Below are 27,439 nucleotides of genomic sequence, written 5' to 3'. Positions count from 1 at the left end.
CGATGAAGAGTGGCCCCCACTTGCCGCAACTAGAGAGAGCCCTCACACAGAAACGAAGACCCAACACAGCCATAAATTAAAATAAATAAATAAATAAATAAAAATTAAAAAAAAATATTACTCTGATACCAAAGCCATAAAAAGACATCACTTGAAAACTACAGACTAACGTATCTTATATGTACGTATGAAACAGGAGGGAAGCGGGCAGGGCACGACTCTTAAAGAATGACAGAGCCGTTGAGGATACGACATAAACTGGTTAAAACCAACTAGGTCCAAGATGGTGGAAGATTCCACTTCCAATAGACCTTGAGCCTCATTATACGCTCATTGTAATACATTAGCATGCTAAATGACACACCCACGGGTGTCATGACAGTTCCGAGGCTGACCATAAGAGGACAAAAAGTGGGCGGCAGCCCAATTCCTAGAAATCCCCACCCCTTCCCCGATATAGTTGGAATAATCCTATGAAATTACCTAGCCCATAAAAACTAACCTCCCCATACTTTGGGTCACTCTCACCTTTTGAGACAGACCTCATTCTGTCTATGGAATGTGTATCTCTCTAAATAAATCCACTTCTTATCTATAACTTTGTCTCTCACTGAAGTCTTTCTGCAATGAGACAAAGAACCTGAGCTTCATTAAGTCCTGAGACCAGGTGTGCGATCTCAATTAGAAGACAGTGGGTTCGAGTCCCAATCTGAGTTTTGGCTGAGTAAAAAAGTCTCAGCCTGTGGGTTCAAGTTCCAATCTGAGTTTTGGCTGGGTTCGAATCCCATCTGAGTTGTGCAGTTTCATATAGATGCAAAAGTTCTCCACAAAATACTAGTAAGCCAAATCCAGCCTTATATTAAAACAATTTACACCATGATCAAGTTGGATTTAACCCCAAACATGCAAAGGTGGTTCAACTTATGAAAATCAATCAATGGAATTCACCATACTAATTAGATAAACAGAACCACATCATGAACTGTTAATACAGTAAAAATTGAAAAAAAAAATCCAACATCTTTTCATAATACAAACACTCAACAATGTAGGAAAAGAAGGGAATTTCATCAACATGATAAAGGGCACCTAAGAAAAACCCACATATAACATCATACTTAATGGAGAAAGACTGAAAGCTTTCCCCCTAACATCAGGAAAAAGACAAAGACGTCTGCTTTCTTGCTAATCATGGAAGTTCTAGCTACAGCAATTAAGCAATAAAAACAAACAAAGGCATCCAGATTTGAAAGAAAGAAGTAAAACTATCTCTATTCACAGATGACAAGATTTTATATCTTGAAAATTCCTAAGAATCCACCAAAAAAACCTATCAGAGCTAATAAATAAATTCAGCAAACAAAATCAGCATATAATAATCAATTGTAATTCTATATAGCAATTAACAATCTGAAAATGAAACTAAGAAAACAATTCCAGTTAAAAAAGCACCTGAGCATAACTTTATAGCTATGCCTTCTGGCCTCCTGTATCTGAGGTTCCTTGGATTCAAACAACTGCAGACCATGTAGTACTGTAGTACATATTTAATGAAAAAAAAAAATCCACATATAAGTGGACCTGCACAGTTCAAACGTGTGTACAGTGAAAATTACGGAACACTGCTGAAATAAACTAAAGCGGACCTAAGTGGGAAAACATCCTGTGTTCATGGATAGTAACCCATAATACTGTTAAGATGGCAATACTATACAAATTCAATGCAATCACTCTCAAAATTCCAACTGCTCTTTTGTAGAAATGAATAAGCTGAACCTAAAATTCATATGAAATTTCAAGAGACCCTTTCAATAACCAAAACAATCCTGAAAAAGGAGCACAAATTTAGAGGACTCAGACTTCCCAATTTTAAAACTTACTAAAAGGCTACAGTAATCAAAGCAGTGTGGAACTAGCTTAAGGATAAACATATAGATCACAGAATAGAACTGATAGTCCCAAAACAACCTCATACATCTATGGTCAACTGATTTCAACAGTCTTTTCAAGAAATGGTGCTGGGACAAATGGATATCCACATGCAAAAGAATGAAGTTGGACCCTTAGCTCACACAATATACACAAATTAACTTAAAATGGGTCAAAGACCTAAGCTAAAACTACAAAACTCTTAGAAGATAAGATGAAGTAAAGCCAAATGACCTTGGATTTGGCAATAGGTTCCTAAATATGACACTAAAAGCACAAGAAACAAAAGAAAAACATAAAATTGAATTTTATCAAAATTAAAACTTTTTTGTATCACAGGACACTGCCAAAAAAGTGAAGACAAGCCACAGGATTGGAGAAAATTTTTGCACATCTCTCTGATAAGAGTCTAGTATACAAAATCTTTAAGAACACTTACAACTCCACAACAAAAAGCCAAGAGCCCAATTAAAAGCTGGGCATGGGGCTTCCCTGGTGGCGGTGGTTGAGAATCTGCCTGCCAATGCAGGGGACACGGGTTCGAGCCCTGGTCTGGGAGGATCCCACATGCCGCGGAGCAACTGGGCCCGTGAGCCACAACTGCTGAGCCTGCGCGTCTGGAGCCTGTGCTCCGCAACGAGAGAGGCCTCAATAGTGAGAGGCCTGCGCACTGCGATGAAGAGTGGCCCCCACTTGCTGCAACTGGAGAGAGCCCTCGCACAGAGACAAAGACCCAACACAGCCATAAATAAATTAATTAATTAATTTTAAAAAAAAATAGTAAGGTTATGATGCTGGTATATAGTATTAAAAAAAAAAAATGGGCAAAGGACCTGAAAAGACACTTATTCAAAGAAGATATACTAATGGCCAAGTAACACATGAAAAGATGCTCAACATCACTGATCATTAGAGAAATGCAAATCAAAACCATGATGAGATACCACTTCACAGCCAGTAGGAAAGCTATAATTTAAAAAAGAAAAAAGAAAAAAGAAAAAAGGAAATATAACAAGTGTAGATGAGAATGTGGAGAAATAGGCAACCTTTTACACTGCTGGTGGTAATGTACAATGATGCAGCCACTGTGGAAAAGCTTGGCAGTTCCTGAAAATGTTAAACTTTAATTATCATATGACCCAGAAATTCCTAGGTATATACACAAGAGACCTGAAAAACAGAGTCTAACAAAAACTTGTACACATATGTTCACAGTGTTATTCATAACAGCCAAAAGTAGAAATAACCCAAATGTTCAACTGACGAATGGATAAATAAAATGTAGTATAACCCTACCAGGGAATTTAATTTTATTCAGCCATAAAAAAAGACTGAAGTATTGATACATGCTACAAATGTGGATGAACCTTGAAAACATTATGCTAAATGAAAGAAGCCAGGCATAGAAAACACTTATTTTATTACGCCATTTATATCAATACGAAATGTCCATTATTGGCAAATCCATAGAAACAGAAAGCAGATTAGTAGTTGCCACAGGTTGGGGGGAGGGGGGAATAAGGAATGACTGCCTAATGAGTACCGGGTTTCTTTTTGAGGTATTGAAAATGTCTGGAATTATATGGTGGTGATCATTGCACAACACTGTGAATACACTGAAAGTCACTGAACTATACACTTCAAGATAGTTTAAATGAATTTTATGTTAGGGAATTTCATCTCAATTTTTAAAAAAACTACATGAGATAACCAGTTCACACCCAATGAGTGACAAGGATGTTTAACACCTGGGACTCTCTTACATTGCTGCAAGGAACAGTTACTAAAAACGTCTGTAGTTTCTCATCATGTTAAATAGTCAGTAAACATATGATCTATCAATTCCAAGAAAAATAAAAGCCTATGACCACAAAAAGACCTATATACAAATGTTCATAGCAGCATGATTCATAATAGCCCCAAATTAGAAATAACCCAAATATCCATCAAGAGGGGATGGATAAACTGTGGTATATTCACAGAATGGAATACTACTCAACAATAAAAAGGAATGGACTACTGATACATGTAGCAACATGGATGAATCATGAAAATATGTTATGCAAAATAATGAAGATGCAAAGCATATAAATTATGATTCCATTTATAGGAAGCTGAAATACAGGAAAAATTATTTATGATATTAGAAATCAGAAGAGTGGTTACCACTGGTGGGAGAAGGGAGATTGGAACAAGGAGTAAAATAACTTTCTGTGGTGACAGAAATGATCTTTATTTTGATGGGGGGTGGTAATTACATGGATATACATATTTGTTAGAACTCATCAATCTGTACGCTTAAAATGGGTGCACTTTATTGTATGTGGATTATAAAACATATTAGAAAATTTTTAAACTTACATGATGAGACTTCAATGGGAGTCTTAAAGTAAACAAGTCTCACTGGGCCTAGCCCATTGTAGGTGCTCAATCAATATAAAAGGAAAGAAGAAAGTGGGCTAGGAAGGTAGATTGTTTTATAACCATGGCTGGGAGTTCCCTCGTGGTGCAGTGGTTAAGAATCTGCCTGCCAGTGCAGGGGAAACGGATTTGATCCCTGGTCCGAGAAGATCCCACATGCCGCAGAACAACTAAGCCCGTGCACCACAACTACTGAGCCTGCGCTCTAGAGCCCACAAGCCACAACCGCTGCGCCCACGTGCTGCAACTACTGAAGCCCGCGCGCCTAGAGCCCGTGCTCTGCAACGAGAAGCCACCGCAAGGAGAAGCCGTGCACTGAAGAGTAGCCCCCGCTCGCCGCAACTAGAGAAAGCCCACACACAGCAATGAAGACCCAGAAAAGCCATAAAAAAAAAATTGCCAAATATGTATTGTGTAATATCCTAAAGGAATTTACAATCTAGTTCAGGATGTAATACAACCTCTGAACCAACTCATTATCCTTAACAGCTCCGACAGGTACCACAGCAGCCTCTGAATTATACTGTCTCAACGTGATTCACTCTCAAATTTTGAATTTTCCTGTCTTGCTTATTCTCCATTTTTGACCCTTCACTTCGGTTATGTTCAGGGACTTGATATGCTGAATTTTCCTTGGTTTCCCAGCCCAGCCTCACCTGAGACACGGACTTCAGCGCCACAGCCAGTAACCAACTCTATCCCTTCATACGCTTAGCTTGCAAAACTAAGAACTAAATCTCAGAAAAACCTTAGGCCCTCCAATTCACCAGGGTAATGAGACTCTAAAATACGAAAATTAATTAATAACAATAGCAACAGAACACATTTCAGGAGATAATATACCAATAGCTGGCAAATAAATCAAACTGCACTATTACTGAAGGCCCCAAATGAGCAGGAGATAAAGGCTGAGTCTAAGTCAGGCTTGCTATGAAAAGGAAAGAGGAACAACTGTGAGCCAGGTGGAGAGGCTTAAGGAAAAGAAATAAGAAAGGAAAAAGGTACTGCAGAAGAATGAATAAATCCATTTGTCTAGACTCTAGAATAAGAATTATATTTGTATATTCATGAGGTAGTCTGAAAAAGCAAATTAAGGCCTCATTTGATAATTACAAAAAGTTGTGGGGTAGACAGAGCACATATTATTTGCATTTACAGATGAGTAAATTGTAGTATGGCAAGGTTAGTATTTGCCCAAGGTCATAAAACTACCTAGGAATAGAGCCAGTACAGAATGAAATTCATTTTCTCTTTATTCACAGTCAAACGTTCGTTTACTTAGACCATGATTCTACTCAATGTTTTCCAACTTTGCTTAATAGAATTCTTTAACCAACTTTTCACAAGTAACGCTGCCCCCATTTATTTCTTCTTGCATGTATAGCTTTCACCTGAAGCACATCTCAAGACATACTTTAAATAAATCTTATTCTTTGACCAACAGCCCTGATTATTTGCATGATAGTAAGGAGGTTTCTATGTTTACAGGCCATAGATATATGACCACATCCTTCTTCTGGTGGCTACTACAAGATTTGAGTTCCAATAATAATTTTTTTAAATTGTCCTTGGGTTACAGATCGGAAAATTTCTAACACTGTCCAGCAAAACAAACTTTCTGCTTATTCACAGCTTGACATTATTTCCTGCAGTGCAGTCAAGGGTGTGTCTAAAAGCCTAGGGTGCCACTATGTTACTGTCCTTCCTCATTATAGTAAATAAGAAAGGTACCTCATCTTTTACTGGAACATAAAATGGGCTTCCTGTTTTTATTTTCTTCAACAGAAACCTATCCTTCCCATATCCCCTAAACCTTCCAAAGACCCTATCTTCCCTTCCTATCATGATAATTTCCTACACTGACAAATTTTTTCCAAGAGTATAGTCAACCCATCTCCACTTCAAGCCCATCATTTTTATCTAGTACTTACCTTAGCCATCGCCTGAAATTCTAAGAAACCAATGACATCTTAAACACCAGAATCGAAGGCCTATTTGTCAAGTCTCAGCCTTTTGGAAGGCTTGAAGATGGAGAGAGGCTGATATAGAGTTCACCAGGATGACAGCACTTACTCAGCTCTTACTCTGCACCAGGCACTGTACTAATTAAGCTTCCAAAAATGTTCCAATTAATTCTCACAACATCTGAGAAGTGTTTATTACCTCCATTTTCAGATATTAAAATTTAGGACCAAAATTACCCAAAACCATACAGTTAGTGAAGCCTGCACGATCCCAAAGTTTGTAATTCTGGGACATTTGAAGATTAGTTCCCAGTTCTCTTCCTAACTCTGTGGCCTTTTCTCCGTCTCCTTCACCAGTTCATCATCCTCCGCTCATCACTAGTTCTCTTATTTCACATGCTCTCCTGGGCAATTGCCATTTCCTCCCGTGGCTTTAGCTACCTTCTGTACTAGTGTTTCTCAATCTTTTAAAACTTTTTATAAACATAAAAATCATGTGCTCTTTTGGTAGCTTACATTTTGAAAACAGATTGTTTTTCCCAAATAGAAATTCTAATGTTGTTCAAACTACACCTCCTCCTGCCTTTTAAGATCTGATAACCTCTTAGGCATCACCCCATGACTGAGAATCAGCAATTGGTCTGTATGACATCTCTCAAATCAGTCTTCCCTCTCCTGACCATCCCCACTCTCTCCCAGACATCTCTCCTGAATTACAAATATTACTAGGTATCTAATAAAAAGAGATCCATTATCGTCTCCCCAGGCCCTTCAAACTAAGACCATCCACAGCAAAACTCATTTCCCTTAGCAAACATGAACGACCTCTTTGCGTTCTCCATTTTGGCTAAAGGTATTACAATCTACCCTTTTCTATACTTTTAAGGTACCTATTTGTGAAACGGCAACATTGGCACTAACTTCCCTTAGCTACTAAGCTAAAAATCAACCATCAAACAACGAGACACGGGCTTCCCTGGTGGCGCAGTGGTTGAGAATCTGCCTGCCAATGCAGGGGACACGGGTTCGAGCCCTGGTCTGGGAAGATCCCACATGCCGCGGAGCAACTAGGCCCGTGAGCCACAATTGCTGAGCCTGCGCGTCTGGAGCCTGTGCTCCGCAACAAGAGAGGCCGCGACAGTGAGAGGCCCGCGCACCGCGATGAAGAGTGGCCTCCGCTCGCCGCAACTAGAGAAAGCCCTCGCACAGAAACGAAGACCCAACACAGTCAAAAATAAATAAAATAAAATTTTTTAAAAAAAACAACGAGACACTATCGTGGCCAGGCGGGAAGGAATGTGAAGTATAGTACAAGATTTAACGCTTTTACTCCTTACGAAGTTTACAAGAAAAGACACACCAAAATCCATTTTTTGTGTGTGAAGCGTTTTCCCACTTACCGAACAAAATTAATTTACTTTTCAAAACATTTAAATGTAATCCTTACTACAAATCCCATTTTAGAGATGAAAAAAACTGAGATTCAAAGGGATTAGGTAATTTAACCCAAGGTTTAGAAGCTGGTCGGTGCAAGGTCCAGACCCGAAACCCTAGACTTGAGATTTCAAATTCCCTTTCCTGTTATTGTTGAAATAAACTTCTACACAATAAAATGAAATCAGGGGTGTGCACAACAGAGGTCAACAGAGCAGCGCACGCAAGTACCAGAAAGCACAAGGCACCCTAGACACGCTCTAGGCCGGGAGCCTCCTGGCCCAAGCCTCGCTCCGACGCCGCCCGGCCCCTCTCTCCCCGCTAAGACCTTCTGCGGCCTGCCTCCAGCCGGCCGGGTGACCACGGGAAAACGGCGCTCTGAGAATCGGGGCGCGCTGGGTAGAGGCTGCCGCCGCCAACCCGCCCCACCCCAATCTGCGTCCCGGCTCGGCCGCAGCCGCCGCGCCTCCAGCCGCCGGGACAGCCGAGCCGGGGAGAGCAAGCGTACCTGGTGGAGGAAGCGGCTGGAGGGCAGGCAGTCCCGGCAACCTTAGAAGGAGGGAAGGACCTCGGAGGCGAGTTGGTCTGGCTGACGGCGCTAACTGCATTCATTCCGTTTAGCCATCTCGGAGCCACATGGCGGATCTGAGAGCGAGAAGGCGTCACAGTGAGTAGGGCGCAGGGGCGGAGACGCGGCCCGTGGGGGCGGGGCGCAGGCGCGAGGAGGCGGGGTGTGAGGGGCCAGATGCGCAGCGCGAGGAGGCGGGCACCAAGGGGCTGGGCACGCGACGCGAGCACGTGGGGCAGAGCGTGAGGCGGGGCGCGCAGCGTGAGAGGGGGCGGGGCGCGCGGCGTGAGATGGGGCGGGGCGCGCGTATCGGCGCCGCGGCCGCGTGACGCGTTTTCAAATCTTCAACCGCCGCAGCCCACTCGTTTGTGCTTTCCCAGTTCCTCCTTGGCGCCCTGGGGCCGAATTCTGCCCCCGGAAACCCGGGGGACAGACGCGGCATCTCTACTGCGTGGGTGTGGTGGCCCGCTGAAGGGGAGCGGCTACCTGCAGGTCAACGGGCCTCGAGGAGCTGTGTTTACGCGGCCGCCCGGCGCGACACCCTCACCGGACCCAGCATGTAGGTGCCGGGCGGTTCCCATGAACTCCAGAGCCATGAGGATCCACAGCATAGGACATTTCCAGGGTACGAAGCCCCTCCTCCGGCTGCAGTCCCTTTAATCCTTTCCTTACCTCCTGGTTCCATAATTGATTCTTCAGAGTTCTCGCGCTGGATCTCTGCTTCTTTTCTCTTCTGACACGTGCATCCTTCTCTGGCCTGAAGGAGGGCTTGCTTCAGGGTTTTGCCTCAGGAAGGGAACGGATCCCGGCCCGGCCCCTGGCGCTCTCCACGCTCCAGCCTCGGCCGCAAATTCCTCGTAGCGCTGTCGGTTATAAAACTAGAAGACAATGCGGGACCCGGGAACCCGCCGGGGCTCCCACAGATGCTGCGACCCTTTGAGGCTGCCGCTTGAGCCTCGATTTAAAAGCAGATGTGCTCGGGGCTTTTCGCTTCCTGATTAAACTGGGTGATTATGGGTGGATTTTTGGTCTTACTCATGAAGTTGAGGGAAAGTGTTTGTATTTCAAACACACCGTTGCTGTTTTCAACATTACAGGCAGAAACAAAAGCAAACTTTCATTTTCAATCTCTTCTATTTGGTAAAGCATTACAGCCTGTAAGTTTTTCTTTTTAACATGTATAGTGTGTGTGGGTATATATTGATATGTATAGTGTGTATATGTGGTCTCCTACTTATGAGCAGATGGAGTTCTTAAAGTTAATTTTTAAGCAGCTGTTTGGATCTGATATGTTTTCAAAGGAAAGAATGAAATGAATGGTGATTTGGTTCTTCAAATGGACCATTTAGTTCTTCTTAATATATACACGGACTCTATGTGAAACTGAACCTTGAGCAGTCAGGAACCTTTGAGGTCTAGGTCATTCTGAGTAACAGGTTTCTTGCATTGTTAAATGTTGAGCATTTTAAGTACCAGTTGTGAGTGCTCAACAGAATGGCAGACGCTCCATGAGTATTTGTTGAGTAAATACTCCATGCAGTTTACATACTAGGAAAACTCTTTCAAATTGGTTTTACATAGTTCACTGCCTTAATGCATAAAACACGAATAAACACATGAATATTTCCTGCAGAATCAACTATTGACTGTGAACAACAGTCATTTTGCGACATATAGCATCTGTTAAAATAGAGTATTTTGCCTTTATCCTAAGTGATACTACAAAGAAATATATTAAAATGTTAATGACTGCTAAATTAGTAGGATTATAAAGATTTTTCTCTCTGTGATATTATATAAACAAATATTTTTAAAACAGTAGAAATTTTCTGTCTGCGTAAAACATGATCTAATTCTAAATTTTTTAAACAATAGGTGGAATCCAAGTCAAAAATGAAAAAAACCGACCGTCTTTGAAATCTCTGAAAACTGATAACAAACCAGAAAAATCCAAATATAAGCCACTCTGGGGTAAAGTATTTTACATTGACTTACCTTCTGTCACCATATCTGAAAAACTGCAAAAGGACATTAAGGATCTGGGAGGGGTAAGTCAAAACCATACACTGTAAGAAAAAAGGAAAACTTTCTAATTTGTAATCATTTATAATTTTCCTTTTGGAAAAAAACTTTTATAAGCACAAGGCTTAAAATTTTTATCAGCTGTTTATCGTTAATGAGCAGTCATTTGTTTTAACCTTTTGTAGGCTGACAAAACTTTCAGGTTTCTGTGATTATTAGTCTGGTGTGAAGTTCACAAGTGTGAGAAATGAGACTCTCTTGTCCTGGAGGAACTGCTGATTGCCTTCTCGTTTTAATGTTGGGATGTCCTCCAGATGGCACGAACTCCTTGATTATGATTATTGGGAAGCTACATAAAAATAAGATGTTATTTACAGAACAAGGAAAACATGTTCAAACCACAAAGAGTTAAAATTTCTCTTGACTGATACCGTGTCAACAGAATGAATGTCATTAAGGGAACGATTTTGGATTATAAATGTGGAAAGCGTGCTTCTTTCCTACCTTATACATTGAGTAAATGATTAGGAAATTAGAAAATTTGGGTAAAATTCTAAGATTTTCTTAGGATTAAGGGTAATACTGGGTAAATTTTAGCAAGGTTAAGATTTTGTTAATTTATTTCCTGATTATTCCTGTTTCAAAGATTTCTGCTGCACTTTGAGTTGGTCATGGTTAACATTTTTTGAATAATATGAACAAATCCTGCCATTACTAGAATAGAAATTTGCAGAACAGGTAACAAGTTTTTTGGAATCGTTTATTGATACGATATTTTACTTAATTGTCTTTGAAGAGCTATTCTACTTTTTTGCTATTCATTTTCTTAAAATAAAACATTGTCACACATTTGTCATAGTAGTAGCATGTACCATAATGACCATATGACTGCATTCCTAAAGGTCACGTTTTATAACCTGCCATCATTGAGTAAAGATCCCTTATTTTAAAAATTAAGTACTTAAGTGTCCAGAGAAGTAAGTGACTGACCCAGGGTAGAATCAGCCTAATACCTGGACTCACATGCTACTGCACCATTCTGTTCCTCTAGTAATCAGTGGCTACAAAGTAGCTCTCTGATACGGTTTGAGAGCTTTCTTAAATATGATGGAAAAACTCATTAACCCTTCTAATCTAAATCAGTAATTTTAGATTTGTGTTTTTAGCAGTGGAACCCTTCAAACAAAATCATGTTCAGAAGTCCAATGTGTAAAGCCAATAAAAAGGGAATTGCTGTAGCTGAAACAGCAGTATAGAAGCTAGTGCAGAGACTGCCTGCCCTACCCCCTTTTTCTCTCTCCTCTCATCCCCATAGCAGTTCCTGAGGCACTTGCAAGAAACAAATTTTGAATTCACTTATGTGTTAGATAATAGCTGAGAGAGAGCTGAAAGTTGGTTTTATACACTTCAAATTTTTATCCTAAAATGGTTTGAAGTAGGTCAATGAAATGAGGAGCATATTAATGTCATAAGTTTCCAAATTTTTCCCCAAAGCTGTGGATTTTCAACTGAATTTGATTTATTGACTTTATTCTTTAATTTCTCCTAAGATTTTTTTTAATCAAATTCTCATCTCCCCCCACACTATCTTTCCAATAATTCATGATGTCATGATTTCTGTCTCTAGCACAGTACTATTTCTATCACTGAAAAAGACTGTTAGAAGATCTCGTATGGGAGCTATAAAGGAACTTTGATTTCCATACACTAAGTTTTAAGATTCAACTTTAAGAAATGTGTAGTTAAATATTGATAGATCTTCCTCGAAAGGACTGTGCTTATTACTTAATTTTTAGGATTACTTAGATCCTTTAACCATTTGTAATTTGTTTTGCCTCAGGTTATTAACAGTGTCGTCTTTTTTTAAACTGTCCATTTTATGCATTTGTTTTCTGTAGTCTGAATGAAAACATCTAAATACACCTTTTATTTGGAGAGTACACTTCTGAAAATTCAACGACTGAGAGCACATCAGTGAAGTGCTGACATGATGGGGGACTATCTCTAATAGTGGCAAGAAAGGTTGCTGTTGCAAAACCAACCATGCTTAGGCCCATATCTAAACAGTGTGGGCTAAAATAAGACAGCTGGAGAAGAAAAGAGATGTAGGGTCAGATACCTTGGCATAGTTCTGTCCTCATGAACTTGAGGACAGAATGACTTGTTTTTGATGTTCAGTGTGACCTTGAGTCATCAGAAAATAAGTTTTGAGTTTACTCTTTTAAAGACCTAGATTCCACAGTAGTTAATAAATTAAAGGCCATGATAAAACTAAGTCAACAGTACAGGACACAGTATTAAGTATTTTGGTAGATTCAAAAATGAATCTAATGTCCATCCCACCTCAATTTCTAATCTAAGCAGAGATGGCGTTGGTACAATTAATTGTAATATAGAATGTTATGAGGGAAAGATTACTTCCAGCTAAGGAATCTTGGAGGCCATTGTACAGACACAACTTGAACTCAGCTTTGAAGAATGGTTATGATTTGGGCATATGGTAATTCATTCAGAAATTATTCCACCAGTGTCTCCCATATGCTAGCACTATTTTAGATGCTGGGGAATGCAAAAATAAGATATAGTCTAATCCTCTAGGAATTCTCAGTCTATGGGAACATCAGACACCTAAATAAATAAATTACAGTATAGCATTGTCAGTGCTTTAACAGAAGTTATGTAGAAATTGCCATTAGAATACAGAAATGGAAATACTAACTCTGCCTTTTGGATTTATAGCAGCAATAAAATTTGAGCTGAGTCTTGAAAGCCTAGTTGGAATATACCAGGTAAAATGAACAAACTAAATAGAGGAAAGAACATATTTAAAATATAGGTCTGTGTGGTTTGTTTGAGCAACTGCTAATATTAGAGTATGACTTGAGCTTGGGATTTAGATGGGGGATATGGCAAGAAACAGTGTTACACTGGGACCAGATTGTAAAAGATATTTGTTCATTACTAAAGACTTATAACTCAAGGTACAGGAAATGGAAAACCAAGGGAAATGTGTCATATTAGCATAAGGACAAACATATAGACCAATGCAATAGAAGAGAGATCCCAGAAATCCTCTCATATAGTCAGTTGATTTTCAACAGGGGCACCAAGACCATTCAGTGGGGAAAGGATAATCTTTTCAACAACTGATGCTAGGAAAACTGAATATCAACATGCAAAAGAATGAAGTTGTACCCTTAACTGTACATTATGTGCTACAATTAATTAAAAATGGATCAAGGGGCTTCCCTGGTGGCGCAGTGGTTGGGAATCCGCCTGCCAATGCAGGGGACACGGGTTCGAGCCCTGGTCTGGGAGGATCCCACATGCCGCGGAGCGGCTGGGCCCGTGAGCCACAACTACTGAGCCTGCGCGTCTGGAGCCTGTGCTCCGCAACAAGAGAGGCCGCGACAGTGAGAGGCCCGCGCACCGCGATGAGGAGTGGCCCCCACTTGCCGAAACTAGAGAGAGTCCTCGCACAGAAACGAAGACCCAACCCAGCCAAAAATAAATAAATAAATAAATATTTAAAAAAAAAAAAAAAAAAAAATGGATCAAGATCTAAAATGTAAGAGCTAAAACCCATAGAGGAAAGTATTGGGGAGAATCTTCATGACGTTAGATTTGGCATTGAGTCCTTGACCATGACACCAAAAGCACAGACAACAAATGAAAAAATAGATAAATTGGACTTAATAAAAATGAGAAGATTTTGTGCATCAAAGGACACTATCGAGAGAGTGAAAAGACAACCCACATAATGAGAGAAAAAAATATTTGCAAATCATACATCTGATAAGGGATTAATATCTAGAATATAAAGAACTCCTACAACTCAACAAAAAACAACCCGATTGAAAAATGAGCAAAGGACTTGAATAGACATTTTTCCAAAGAAGATATATATAGATGGCTAGTAAGCACATGAAAAGGTGTGCAACATCACTAATCACTGGGAAATACAAATCAAAAACAGTGAGACAGACATAGAAAACCAACTTATGGTCACCAAAGGTGGGGGAGGATGTAAATTAGGAGTTAGAGATGAGCAGATAGAAGCTACTACATACAAAATAGGTAAACAAGGTCCTACTGTATAGCATAGGGCACTATGTTCCATATCTTGTAATAAACTATAATGGAAAAGAATATGAAAAAGAATATATATGTATGTGTAACTGAATCACTTTGCTGTACACCAGACACTAACACAACATTGTAAATTATATTTCAGTTTAAAAAAAACACACAGTGAGGTACCATCTGACATCCGTTAGGATGGCCACTATCAACATAGGTGTTGGTGAGGCTGTAGAGAAACTGGAACCCTTGTGAACTGTTGGTGAGATTGTAAAATGGTGCAACTGCTATGGAAAACATTATGTTGTTTCCTCAAAAATTTAAAAATGGAATTACCATATGATCAAGCAATTCCACTTCTGGGTATATACCCAAAAGAATTGAAAGCAGGGTCTTGAAGAGATACTTGTATACCCATGTTCATAACAGCATTATTCACAATAACCAAAAGGTGGAAACAACCCAGATGTTAATCAGCAGATGAATGGATAAACAAAACATGGTTTAGACATACAATGGAATATTACTCAACCTTGAAAAGGAGTGGAATTCTGATCCATGCTACATCATGAGTGAACCTTGAAAACATTGTGCTAAATGAAATAAACCAGACACAAAGGACAAATACAGGATTCCACTTATATGAAGTACCTAGAATTATGAAATCCATAGAAACAGAAAGTAAGGATTAAAAGGGGCTGGCAAGGGACTTCCCTGGTAGCGCAGTGGTTAAGAATCCACCTGCCAATGCAAGGGACACAGGTTCAAGCCCTGGTCCGGGAAGATCCCACGTGCCACAGAGCAACTAAGCCCGTGCGCCACAACTACTGAGCCTGCACTCTAGAGCCTGTGAGCCACAACTACTGAAGCCTGTGCACCCTAGGCCCCGGGCTCTGCAACAAGAGAAGCCACCGCAATGAGAAGCCCGTGTACCGCAACAAAGAGTAGCCCCCACTCGCCGCAACTAGAGAAAGCCCGTGCACAGCAACTAAGACCCAACGCAGCCAAAAATAAACAAATAAATAAATTTACTTTAAAAAAAAAAAGAAAAAGGGGGCTGGCAAGAGGGGAAAATGGGGAGTTATTTTTTAATGGGTACAGTTTCAGCTTAGAATGATGAAAAACTTCTGGAAATGGATAGTGGGGAAGGTTATACAACATTGTGAATATACTTAATGCCACTGAATTGTACACTCAAAAATGGTTTAAATGGTAAATTTTATGTTACGTATTTTATCACAATTTTTTTTTTTTATATGTAGAAAGAGATTTATTCTAAAGAGTTGGCTCACACAGCTGGGGATGCTTGGCAAATTCAAAATCTAATAGGGGAGGCCAGCAGGCTGGAGACTCAGGAAAAACATTCAAGTCCAAATGCAGTCTGCTGCAGAAATTCCTGCTGCAGAAATTCTGCAGCAGTCTGCTGTAGAAATTCCTCTTTCTCACAAGAGGTCAGCCTTTTGTTCTACTCAAGCCATCAACTAATTGGCTTTCTTTTTTTTTCTTTTTATTTTTAATTTTATTTATTTTTTTTTCACACACACACACTGTATTTTATTTTTACAAGAGATAAATAGACTGACACCAAGCATTGTAAATGGATGACCACAACAAAAGCAACGATTGCAATTACCAAACACGAAACACACTCATACTATGTCATAATATTGACATTCAGTCCAGTAAACCTCCACTGTAACAGCTCCTTTGCAGTGAAAATTGATTTGTATATTCTTTGCCTCTGAGTCCTTGTGGGATTTTTTTTTTTAATAATTCAAACAGAAAGTCACAAAAATTATAATCATCCTCATCAGTTCACTCAGTCCCATGTAATTAATTTTTTTTTTTCATCTTGATAATTTTTTTTTTTTTTTAATGGGTGGGAGATTGGGCTTCTCTTGAAAAACTGGAAGCTCTGGCAGTGCTGGGGCCACATATTTACAAAGATGAAAAGAGTATTTGATGTGTAATCATTCATTTGTATTCTTGCTCGCCCTTGTAGGCATTTGAGTATGTCATCCTTAGAATATATAAATGTACTTTATTTACTGGTGGATGAAAATGTTACTCAGAAAAAAAGGAAGTAGTGATTTGCATTTAACCAAGGCAGCTGCTGGTCTTAGCAACAAATTGTGCTTAATGCTTAGATGAAATTAACTCGTTACATACTTTGCTTCACTTTTTATTATCTTCATTTATGTTGTGAGACCCTATAGAAATTAGATACAGCTGCTTAAAATAGTTTGAGTCTCTCATTTATGCAAATAGTTAATGATTAATAGTATTTTTTCTACTTAATTTTCCTACCTTTGGATGGCAGTGATTTTCAACACTGACTTATTGACTTTGGTACATGTGTTTATAAATTCAGACATTTAAGCAGTGGTTTTCAAACTAGGGAAATTCTCTTCAAAACAGTCATACACTTTTTTTTGGGGGGGGGGCTACGTTGGGTCTTCATTGCTGCGTGCGGGCTTCAGTAGTTGCAGCATGCTCAGTAGTTGCGGTACAGGGGCCTGAGAGCCCTCAGGCTTCAGTAGTTGTGGCGCACAGGCTCTAGGGCCCCCAGCATTGGTAGTTGTGGCACTCAGGCTCAGCTGCTCCCCCAGCATTGGTAGTTGTGGCACTCAGGCTCAGCTGCTCCGCAGCATGTGGGATCTTCCCAGAACAGGGATCGAACCCGTGTCCCCTGCATTGGCAGGCGGATTCTTAACCACTGCGCCACGAGGGAAGTCTCAGTCATACACTCTTAAAAGTAAGGGTTTCCTACCTTTTAATAGTTTAAGTCTTAAGGAAAGATGTTATAACTTTTTAAGTTTGAATTGTGCTATCCAGTATTGTAGCCATTCGCTACATGTGGCTATTGACATTTAAGTTAATTAAAATTAACACAGTTTAAAATTCAGTTGCTCAGTCACATTAATTACACTTCAGGTACTCAGTAGTCACATGTGGCAGTTGCTGCCATATTGGACAATGCTGATAAAGAACATTTCCATCATTACAGTGAGTTCTATTGGACAGTAGTGCTTTAGAGCATGGATATGAAACAGAATACCTATGTTCACACAACGCTGTAAATCAACTATACTTCAATTAACAAAAAAAATTAAGGTTAAAAAAAAAAGAGTACCTGTGTTCAAATTCTCTTACTACTGGTGTAACCTCAAGGCAAGTCACTTAACTTCTGTTTTCTTCTCCACAAAATAAGGATAATATTAGTATTATGGGTTGTTATGTGGATTAAACTAATTACAATATATAAACTACATGCTGTTGTTGTGTTATTAGAATTCTCATTGTACTTTCTCAGAATTCTAGGTTCAGAATAATACAGTATAGAAATTTAGAATATTAAAATGCATCAAATTGGCATTTTCTACTGTGTCTAGCATATGAAACAGTTTATGGTTTATATGACTTACTTAAAAATACTTTGTTTTCCTTTAGCGCGTTGAAGAATTTCTCAGCAAAGATATCAGTTATCTTATTTCAAATAAAAAGGAAGCTAAATTTGCACAAACCTTGGGACGAATTTCTCCTGTACCAAGTCCAGAACCTGTATATACTGCAGAAACCACATCACCTCATCCCAGCCATGATGGAAGTTCATTTAAGGCTCCCGATACAGTAAGTCTCTGAAATATGCTTTGAGACTCTGGGAAGGGCTATAGGATTTTATAATTTTCAAGAGTGGGCTGATAGCAGAGTTCACTTAGGTAGAATAATATCTACATTAAGTGTGGCTTTCCAGTTGTTAATAAGGTTGCTGTTGCATATAGAAAGGTGATTTTTCTCCTAATAGTGCTTGTGTAGTCACACACTGATTCCTAAAATGTGCCCTTGCATTTAGTGATGGCTTTTATTTTTAGAGTAATTTACAGCTAAAGAGTGACAGCAGATCATTTTTTAAAGAAGGAATAGAAACCTTCTTTTTGTTTCAGAGCAGGGGTAAGCAAACTATGGCCCATGGGCCAAATCCAGCCTGCCGCCTGTTTTTTACAGCCTGCCGCCTGTTTTTTACAGCCTGCGAGCTAAGCATGGATTTTACATTTTCAAGTGGTTGGGAAAGAATTCAAAAGAATACTTTGCGACAAGTGGCAATTATGTGAAATTCAAATTTCACTGTCCATAAGTAAAGTTTTATTGGAACAGAGACATACCATTCATTTACATATTGACTGGTTGCTGTACTGCTCTAAAGGCAGAATGAGATAGTTGCAACAGAGACTATATGGCCTGCAGAGCCATATAAACATGTACTGTCTGGCCCTTTAAAGAAAAAGTTTGCCAACCACTGTTCTAGAATTAGTAACATCACATCCCTACCACTCAGTTGCCAGTAAGTTGTAAGATACAGTGAAGGATAAATTAAATTGGTTTAATTGGGTATGAAAAGGGGAAGAAATTGAAAAATAGTGTTTATCTCATTTTTAGATTGAAATTAATTATTTTAAAATATCCTCCCCGGGGCTTCCCTGGTGGTGCAGTGGTTAAGAGTCCGCCTGCCAGTGCAGAGGACACGGGTTCGATCCCTGGTCCAGGAAGATCCCACATGCCACGGAGCAACTACGCCCGTGCGCCACAACTACTGAGCCTGCACTCTAGAGCCCGCGAGCCACACTACTGAGCCCGCGCACCTAGAGCCCACGCTCTGCAACAAGAGAAGCCACCGCAGTGAGAAGCCCACGCAACGCAACAAAGACTGAATGCAGCCAAAAATAAATAATAAATAAATAAATTTTAAAACAAATTAAAAAAATATCCTCCCCAACTTATCTACTCCAGCCGTTTGGAAAGCAGGGAAAAAGGGGAGCGGGGGAGAACAGGTAAAATAAATGGTTGTTACATAAAAGATACCTCTTGAAAAAAAAGAGACAAATACGAAGAAGAAAAAAAGTCAAAGAAGAGACCAAGGAGGCCTCATACATTCTTGCAGTTAATGCTTTTTTGGAGGAACAAGGTTGTACACCAGTGACTAGTTCCAACTTAATTGCTGCTATTAGCATTTCAACTGCTTTTCCTAGTGTTTTGTTTAAAAAGTGAAATACGTAAAAGTGAAATATGTAAAAACAGTATATACGGTTTACTCATATCCTTAGATCTTTGGTTAAATAGGAAATTAAAATATAAACTATTTAATTATAGATAGAGTTTCAGATCAACCTATTTTATTTTTCATGTTGAATAACATTCATTACAGAACTGACCTTGGGTCTCATTAAGCTGAGTTTAGGCTCTACCAAAAAAAGAAGAAACAAACTTTTTAATAGGAGATCTTATTACAAACAGACCCTAAGGAAATCACTTTTTACTGTACATTTATTATGTTGATGGTCATTACGACTTGTACAAATAAACTTTATGTATTTTAAATTTCATATTTATATTAAAATTCATCTTTAAATTTTATCTACTTGCTTTAGCATTTTAGCTTTTTAAAATTTTTTCCAATGAGGCACTATGTTATAACTATTGATCTCTGGGCTTTTTATAGGTGTGTTTGAGCAGAGGAAAATTATTAGTTGAAAAAGCTATCAAGGACCATGTAAGTAGGAATTTTAAAAATTCAGAGTGTATATTCTATGACTAAAAACTGAAGTGTAAAATAGAGATGTTCTTGAAATCTTTTCCTCATTTTTCATAGGAAAAGCGTAAATATCAGCATGTATCTCATAAAGAACAGAATCTGCTTTTCATGAAGAAACGCCTCCATCTTGTGGCCTTTTAAAATATTACTGGACACTTCTGAAGCCTGTGGCATTTTTGTGTCTTTAAAAGAGATAATTTCTTGAAACTATTAACTGTAAGGCTACAGGGTACATTAATTGTCAAGAATATGGGAGTGTATTAAACAGAAATGGTTTTAGAAATTTCAGAAGAAAAAAACTGATGTCCTCACGGCTATTGTAACTGTTTAGGGTCTGTTCTGAATAACCATCCCAGTGACATTAAGCTTCAGATAATATTTTTAATTTAGCTCATTTAAAATAGTAATTTCCTAGAAAAAACTGTCAAACTTTTTTTTTAACAGGATTTTATTCCTTCAAACAGTATATTATCAAACGCCTTATCATGGGGAGTAAAAATTCTTCATATTGATGGTAAGTATTTTATTATTGCTTTTGACAGTATTTGTTATAAGTGTCTGTCTCTTCATTCCTAATTTTAGATAGAATTCTGATAGCAAGAGATACCTGTCAGGGTAATTCTTTCATCTAAATTTACCACAATTATAAGAAAATAGCAGCATTTAACTCCAAAGGTAAAAATGCTAATCTTAAACCCTTCTTTCTTTTAATAAAGACATTAGAAACTACATTGAACAAAAGAAAAAAGAATTGTGTTTACTCAAGAAATCAAGTACTTCTATAAGAGATGGGGTATGTTATTTTCCTTAATTTTTAAACCAATTAAAGAAAATGGTAAGCTTGGTTTTTATTTATGTATCTATAAATTTTTTTGCCAAGTGGAAAATATTACTGCCAGAATATCCTAGGGGTAATCCTGTGTACTATATATGCATGTTTCTGTTATTTGAATGAATTCTTGCATATCATTTTACTTTAGGATTTACTCATGAGGTAAAAGTTGTTCCAGGGATGGTGGCATAGTTTTGTTTTCTTCTTTGGTTGCTGCTGCAACCAAGAAAACATACTTTTGTTCATTCTGAAGGAAAACAGCACAATTAACATATTACATGAGAAGCTCCTGGTATGTATAATATACTCCGTTTGGGAACATAAATAGGAAGTAGGCTTACTGTTCAACTGCTCTATAAATCTTGTCATATAGTATGACTATGTGGCCTGACCACAAAATATTTGTTAAACAAGTGCATTGGGCATTGTCATCTGTTAGACCTAATGTTCCATATCTTCAGTTTCTTCCCTTTTTACTAGCTTCCTCCTCAAACCCTCTAAATAGAATCAAGCCTCTTCTATCCTTTAAAACACGGGTCCTGTTAGGAACCAGGCCGCAGAGCAGGAGGTGAGCAGCAGGCGAGCAAGCGAAGCTTCATCTGCCGCTCCCCATCGCTCACATTAGCGTCTGAACTGACAGCCCCCCACCCGACCCCTGTGGAAAGATTGTCTTCCATGAAACCGGTCCCTGGTGCCAAAAAGGTTAGGGACCTCTGCTTTAAAACAAATACAATAAAACCTTCCTTGACCTCTCGTCCCTACCGACTATTCAGTCTTTATATCATCCAGACATCTCACATTTCCACTTTTACACTTCCCATTCACTCTTCAACCTATGAGGTATAAAACTACTGACCAAGTTGGCAAATCAAGTGTACACTTTTTAAAACCAGTCATATTGGTTCTCTCAGCTATTGTTCACTTCCTCCTTGAACTTACTTTCCTCTGGAACTTCTCTCGTCCCTTTGCTTTCTTATAGTTCTCATATCTCAGAACATTCTTGTGTGGTCCACTGTTTCTTCACCTAATCCCTAAATGAACCTAAAAGGTAAATAAATATTATAGAAGAATGCATATAAAGACATGAAGCCATAAGTAGGATGGCATGTTTTGGAAATTTTCTGCAGTAAAATACAGCCTGATCTTTGAGTGGGAAAGTGACAGGAAATGAAGCTAGAAAAACTAGCAAGTTCAGATGGACCTTGCACGCTCTATAAAGGAGTTAGATTTTATCTTGAAGGCTTTGGCACATTATTGAGAGATAATTAATAGGAGAGTAACCTGGTTGGATAGGTATTTTGGAAGGATGCTGTGGTTGCCAGTTAAGAATATTTGCTGGCAAGACTGATCATTTTACTGTCATCATAGTTCTGCTTTTTCCAGAATACCATATAGTTGGAATCATACAGTATGTAGCCTTTTCAGATTGGCTTCTTCACTTAGTAATAGGCATTCAGAGTTCCTCCATATCTTTTCGTCACTTGATAGCTCATTTCTTTTTATCGATGAATAGTCCATCATCTGGATGTGCCACAGTTTACCCATTTACCTTTTGAAAGACATCTCGATTGCTTCCAAGTTTGGCTGCCTGTGGCACCTTTACAGCTGCAGTTTCGTACCTGGGGCCCACTCTCAGGTCAGAACTGGGGGAAAAAAGAAAGAGGAAATAATACAGGGATTCCCTTTGTACTCTTTGAACGGCAGGAGCCTCTTTCCTGATTCTTTGTAGCCAAAAAGATAGGGTTTGTATAGGAGTAATCGCCACTGGCTCTGCTATTGCTGCGAATCTCATGACTAGAGGTCCATTCTTAAGGAAACATTGCAAGAGAAAAGGGGGAGAGGGGGATGGGAAATGTACCTCCTTAAAGTTAGCTTCTCCAAGTTTTGTCTTCCTTCTGCAATAGACCTGCTTTTGTTTACTTTTAGTCCTCAAGTAGTTGCTTATTGAATTTTGTCCAGAGTTTTTATTGTCATCAGTGGGGAGGGACCATATTGAACGTATTCCTTCTTGACTGGAATTGACAGGCTAATAAATTTTTTAGTAATTCCTTTGATGAGTTTATCACAAAGGTTTTGCTGAATGAGGGCATAAAAATAACTTACGTGACTATTTTTAGTTTATTTTACTAACCATGCCTTTTCTTTATTGGTTGATTTCTTTCTGTGAAGACATTATAGCTAAAATGCAAAATATTTGTTGGGGGTATTGTAAAAGTGAGCTTGTATTACTAAGTTCCATACCACTGGCTAAAATCTTTAATTCCTGAATGATCTTTGTTTCATTTATTTGGTTGAGTTGATTTTGAAAAGCAGCTTTTTCTCTTTTTTTCCCCATGAAACTGCAATAATCACCCTCCCTTTATTTAGTTGTTTTCCTGTATGATTTTTTAATCTTGAGGATATTGAGCAATTGCAGTAGCTGTTTTCACTGTACTTTCAAGCCCAGTGTTTTCACCATATATATGTTTATATATATATATAAATTTTTTTTTAGGGGAAAAGAGTAAGTATTGGCACACAGAAAGCAAGAAGTAAGTATTTTGATTTCCTTAAGTGTGTTTGTTTTGCTTTTAGAAAATAGAATAAAACATAAAAATCTTCTAAAAAATCATGTAACCATCCCTTTAAATGACTTTTTCAGTGGTTCTTAGCCTTTTTTTTTTTTTTCTTTAGAACACTGACCCCTATGGCAGTCTGGTAAAGTCTATGGACCTTTGTTAGAATAACGTTTTTTAAAACATTTTTTCTTATCATTATATTACTAAGAAAATCAATTATATTGAAATTCAGTTATCAGAATATTTTTCAGTATAAAATAGTTATATACTTGTTTTTATTACACATTAAAAAGCTCTAGCAGTGATTATAATTGCTCCTGTAATTTTGTTTTGAAGTGATGGGTGTAAATGATGCTTTGAGATATTTGTAGTAACTAATATGATATGAAAATATGTTTCAACTGATATCAAAATTACAAGCACTGGGCCTCCCTGGTGTCGCAGTGGTTGAGAATCCACCTGCCAATGCAGGGAACACGGTTTCGAGCCCTGGTCTAGGAAGATCCCACATGCCGCGGAGCAACTAAGCCTGTGCTCTAGAGCCCGTGAGCCACAACTACTGAGCCCGCGTGCTGCAACTACTGAAGCCCGCACGCCAAGAGCCCATGCTCCACAGCAAGAGAAGCCACCACAATGAGAAGCCTACGCACCGCAACAAAGAGTAGCCCCCGCTCGCTGCAAGTAGAAAAAGCCCATGTGCAGCAAGGGAGACCCAACACAGCCAAAAATAAATAAATAAAATAAATAAAAATTACAAGCACTGCTAATACTACTGTGATTCTTTTGCTTATATGCAAAATTGAAGGACATGTTAAATTTCAGTTAGAGATTAGTGAACATAAAAGTTAAATTTTTTTTCTTGTTCTGGCTCAAAATCCTCCTGAATTCTGCTTATAGATCCTTTAGGAGATCCATTCAGTTTAAGAATCGCAGAATATAGACAGAACTTCTCTCATTTTGGAAATGGATTTATAATTGTAGGCTACCTTACCTGAGGCTGAAAACTTCAAATTGAAATGAAATGGATAATGGATACATAGTTGGATTATTTTAGCCAGAGTAGTTTTGTTTGGGAAAAAAAAAAACTCTGGATTTGTAAGCATCTAATATCATGTTTTGTATATTCCCAAGCAGGTAGACTCAAAAAGCCTTTTGTAAAGGTGGAAGATATAAGCCAGTAAGTATCTTAAATTCAATCTGTATGATTTAAATACAATATTAAAGGAGAAAATCTAACGAATTAAACTGTTCCCGCTAATACTGTTAGGTCCCTTTACGTTAGATTTATATGATATTAATAATGCGTGTGGCACAGTTTCAAAAAGTAGCATTACTTACTTTGTGCTCAAGGACTGAATTTAGTTTCAGTAGGTTTTAGATAATGCTTCCTTGAAAATCTAGTTTAGAGCAATCATGAGACCAACTCATTTTTCAGTATTTCAAATAACCATTCTCTGGCTAAAGGTAATACCATATGATTTAGAACTACTACTTAAAGACTGCATCTACATTTGTAAAAAAGAAATTATTAGTTACTACTTGGAAATACAAAATCTGAGTATAACATCTAATTTGGTAGTTTTCCCAAACTCATTCTGAAGCTCTGTAGAATAATCTTAATGAAGACTACAGATATAAGTAGACTAATTTGGCGTGGGAGAATTAGATTTCTTTCTCTTGACATTCTAGTTACTCATTTAGACATGTGTGATTAATTCTCTTGGGTGCTCACTGAGGTGACAAAGGTGTGTTGAACGCTTTTTTTTAAATGTGCTACTGTGAGAAAAAAAGTACAATTTAAAATTAGGCCTGGAGGGACTTCCCTGGTGGTCCAGTGGTAAAGAATCCTCCTTCCCATGCAGGGGACACAGGTTCAATCCCTGGTCGGAGAACTAAGATCCCACATGCTGCGGGCAGCTAAGCCCTCGCACCTCAACTATAGAGCCTGTGTGCTGCAAACTACAGAGCCTACATGCTCTGGAGCCCACGCGCCACAACTAGAGAAGAGAAAGCCCGCATGCCACAACGAAGAGCCCACGTGCCACGACTAAGACCCGACACAGCCATAAAAATAAATAAATAAATATTTTAAAAAATAAAATTAGGCCTAGAGAAGCATCAATAAGTGGAAAGACAGCCCATGTTCATGGATTGGAAGACTTCATATTTTAAGATGTCAGTACTACCCAAAGTGATCTACAGGTTTAATGCAATCCCTATCAAAATCCCAATGACTTTTGTGGCAAAAAGAGAAAAGTCCATCCTAAAATTCATATGGAATCTCAAGGGACGCTGAGCACCCAAAGTAATTTTGAAAATGAAGAACAAAGTTGGAGGTCTACACTTACCAATGTCAAAACTTACTGCAAAGCTATAGTAATCAAAACAATTTGGTACTGACATAAAGACAGATGTATAGACCAATGGAATATAATAAAGAGCCCAGAAGTAAATCTTTATATATATGATGAAATGACTGCTGACAAGGATGCCAAGAACATTAAGTGGGGAAAGGACAGTCTTTTTAATCAACAGTATTGGGAAAACTAGATAGCCACATGCAAAAGAATGAAGTTGGACCCTTACTTTATACAATATATAAAATTAACTCAAAATGAGTCAGAGACCTAAAACTATACAACTCTTGGGAAAAAAACACAGGGGGAAGCTATATGACATTGGAATTGGCAGTAATTTCTTGGATATGACACTAAAAGCAGAAACAAAAAGATAACTAAATTGGACTACATCAAAATTATAAATTTCTGTGTGCAAAAGACATAACACAGTGAGAAGGCAACCACAGAATGGGAGAAGATAGTTGCAAGTTATATATGTAATAAGATAGTAATATGAAGAACTCAACAACAGAAAATCATAAGGGAAAAAAAAAAAAAAAAGGCCATGAAGAACCTAGTGGCAAGACGGGAATAAAGACACAGACCTACTAGAGAATGGACTTGAGGATATGGGGAGGGGGTGGGGTGAGATGTGACAGGGTAAGAGAGTGTCATGGACATATATACACTACCAAATGTAAAATAGATAACTAGTGGGAAGCAGCCGCATAGCACAGGGAGACCAGCTCAGTGCTTTGTGACCACCTAGAGGGGTGGGATGGGGAGGGTGGGAGGGAGGGAGATGCAAGAGGGAAGAGAAATGGGAACATATTGTATATGTATAACTGATTCACTTTGTTATAAAGCAGAAGCTAACACACCATTGTAAGGCAATTATACTTCAATAAAGATGTTTAAAAAAAAAAAAAAACAGAAAATCAAATGACCCAATTAAAAAATGGGCAAAGGACTTGACATTGCTCCAAACATACCCAAATTGCCAACAAGCATATGAAAAGATTTTCAACATTACTAATCATCAGAGAAATGCAAATCAAAACCACAATGAGAAATCTGTTACCTCACAACCATTAGGATGGGTTCTATTTTAAAAAGAAAAAATAAGTGTTGGTGAGGTTGTGGAGATATTGGAACTCTTATGCACAGTTTGTGGGATTAGAAAATGGTGTAACCATTATGGAAAACCGTATGGAGAGTCCTCAAAAATTTTGAACTGCTTGCTGTATGATCCAGCAACTCCACTTCTGAGTATATATCCAAAAGAACTGAAAACAGGGTTTAGAAGAAGGACTTGCACATGCATTTTCATAGCAGCACTATTCACAATAGCCAAGAGGCAGAAGCAACCCAGATGTTGATCAACAGATGAATGGATAATATGGTATATACATACAATGGAATATTATTCAACTTTAAAAAGGAATGAAATTTTGACACATACCACAACATGGATCAACCTTGAGGACATTATGCTTAATGAAATAAGAGGAAAATAATACATGATTCCACCTAATGAGGTACCCAGAGTAGTCAAATTCATGGAAACAAGGTAGAATGGTGGTTGTCAGGGGCTGGTGGGGAAGAGAGAATGGGGAGTTACTTATTTTATTTTATAGGTGGATACAAAGTTTCAGTTTTGAAAGATGAAAAGAGCTCTAGATATGGACAGGTGTTAATAGTT

General features: G+C 38.5%; 2 protein-coding genes and 1 pseudogene across 5 annotated transcripts in view; 1 reads left to right on the top strand and 2 right to left on the bottom strand.

Annotated features, from left to right (window-relative positions):
* The window catches only part of SLC25A40 (solute carrier family 25 member 40), a 54,557-nt gene extending 46,124 nt beyond the window's left edge, over positions 1-8,433 (bottom strand). For both annotated transcript variants that reach the window (XM_057549888.1, XM_007170306.2), the window contains exon 1: positions 8,257-8,433. The gene's annotated coding sequence lies outside the window, so the exon portion shown is untranslated. The remainder of the gene's footprint in view (positions 1-8,256) is intronic.
* Positions 8,434-8,608: 175 nt separating this feature from the next.
* The window catches only part of DBF4 (DBF4 zinc finger), a 26,330-nt gene continuing 7,499 nt past the window's right edge, over positions 8,609-27,439 (top strand). Inside the window, exons 1-8 of one of the 3 annotated variants that reach the window (XM_057549885.1) lie at positions 8,609-8,941; positions 10,192-10,364; positions 17,869-18,048; positions 19,916-19,966; positions 20,453-20,522; positions 20,725-20,801; positions 23,335-23,371; positions 24,533-24,575. In XM_057549885.1, the coding sequence (XP_057405868.1) occupies positions 8,896-8,941; positions 10,192-10,364; positions 17,869-18,048; positions 19,916-19,966; positions 20,453-20,522; positions 20,725-20,801; positions 23,335-23,371; positions 24,533-24,575 (677 nt within the window). In that variant the 5' untranslated portion in view covers positions 8,609-8,895. Of the gene's footprint in view, positions 8,942-10,191; positions 10,365-17,868; positions 18,049-19,915; positions 19,967-20,452; positions 20,523-20,724; positions 20,802-23,334; positions 23,372-24,529; positions 24,576-27,439 lie in introns of those variants that run through there. The other 2 variants (XM_057549884.1, XM_057549886.1) reach the window with 2 other exon arrangements.
* Positions 22,050-27,439, bottom strand: part of LOC103011785 (ATP synthase subunit alpha, mitochondrial-like) — a 26,089-nt pseudogene continuing 20,699 nt past the window's right edge.

This window comes from Balaenoptera acutorostrata, chromosome 7 (assembly GCF_949987535.1).
Source record: "Balaenoptera acutorostrata chromosome 7, mBalAcu1.1, whole genome shotgun sequence".
Classification (NCBI taxonomy): domain Eukaryota; kingdom Metazoa; phylum Chordata; class Mammalia; order Artiodactyla; family Balaenopteridae; genus Balaenoptera; species Balaenoptera acutorostrata.
The sequence above is the reverse complement of the archived record's forward strand: the minus strand, read 5'-3'. Positions and strand labels throughout refer to the sequence as shown.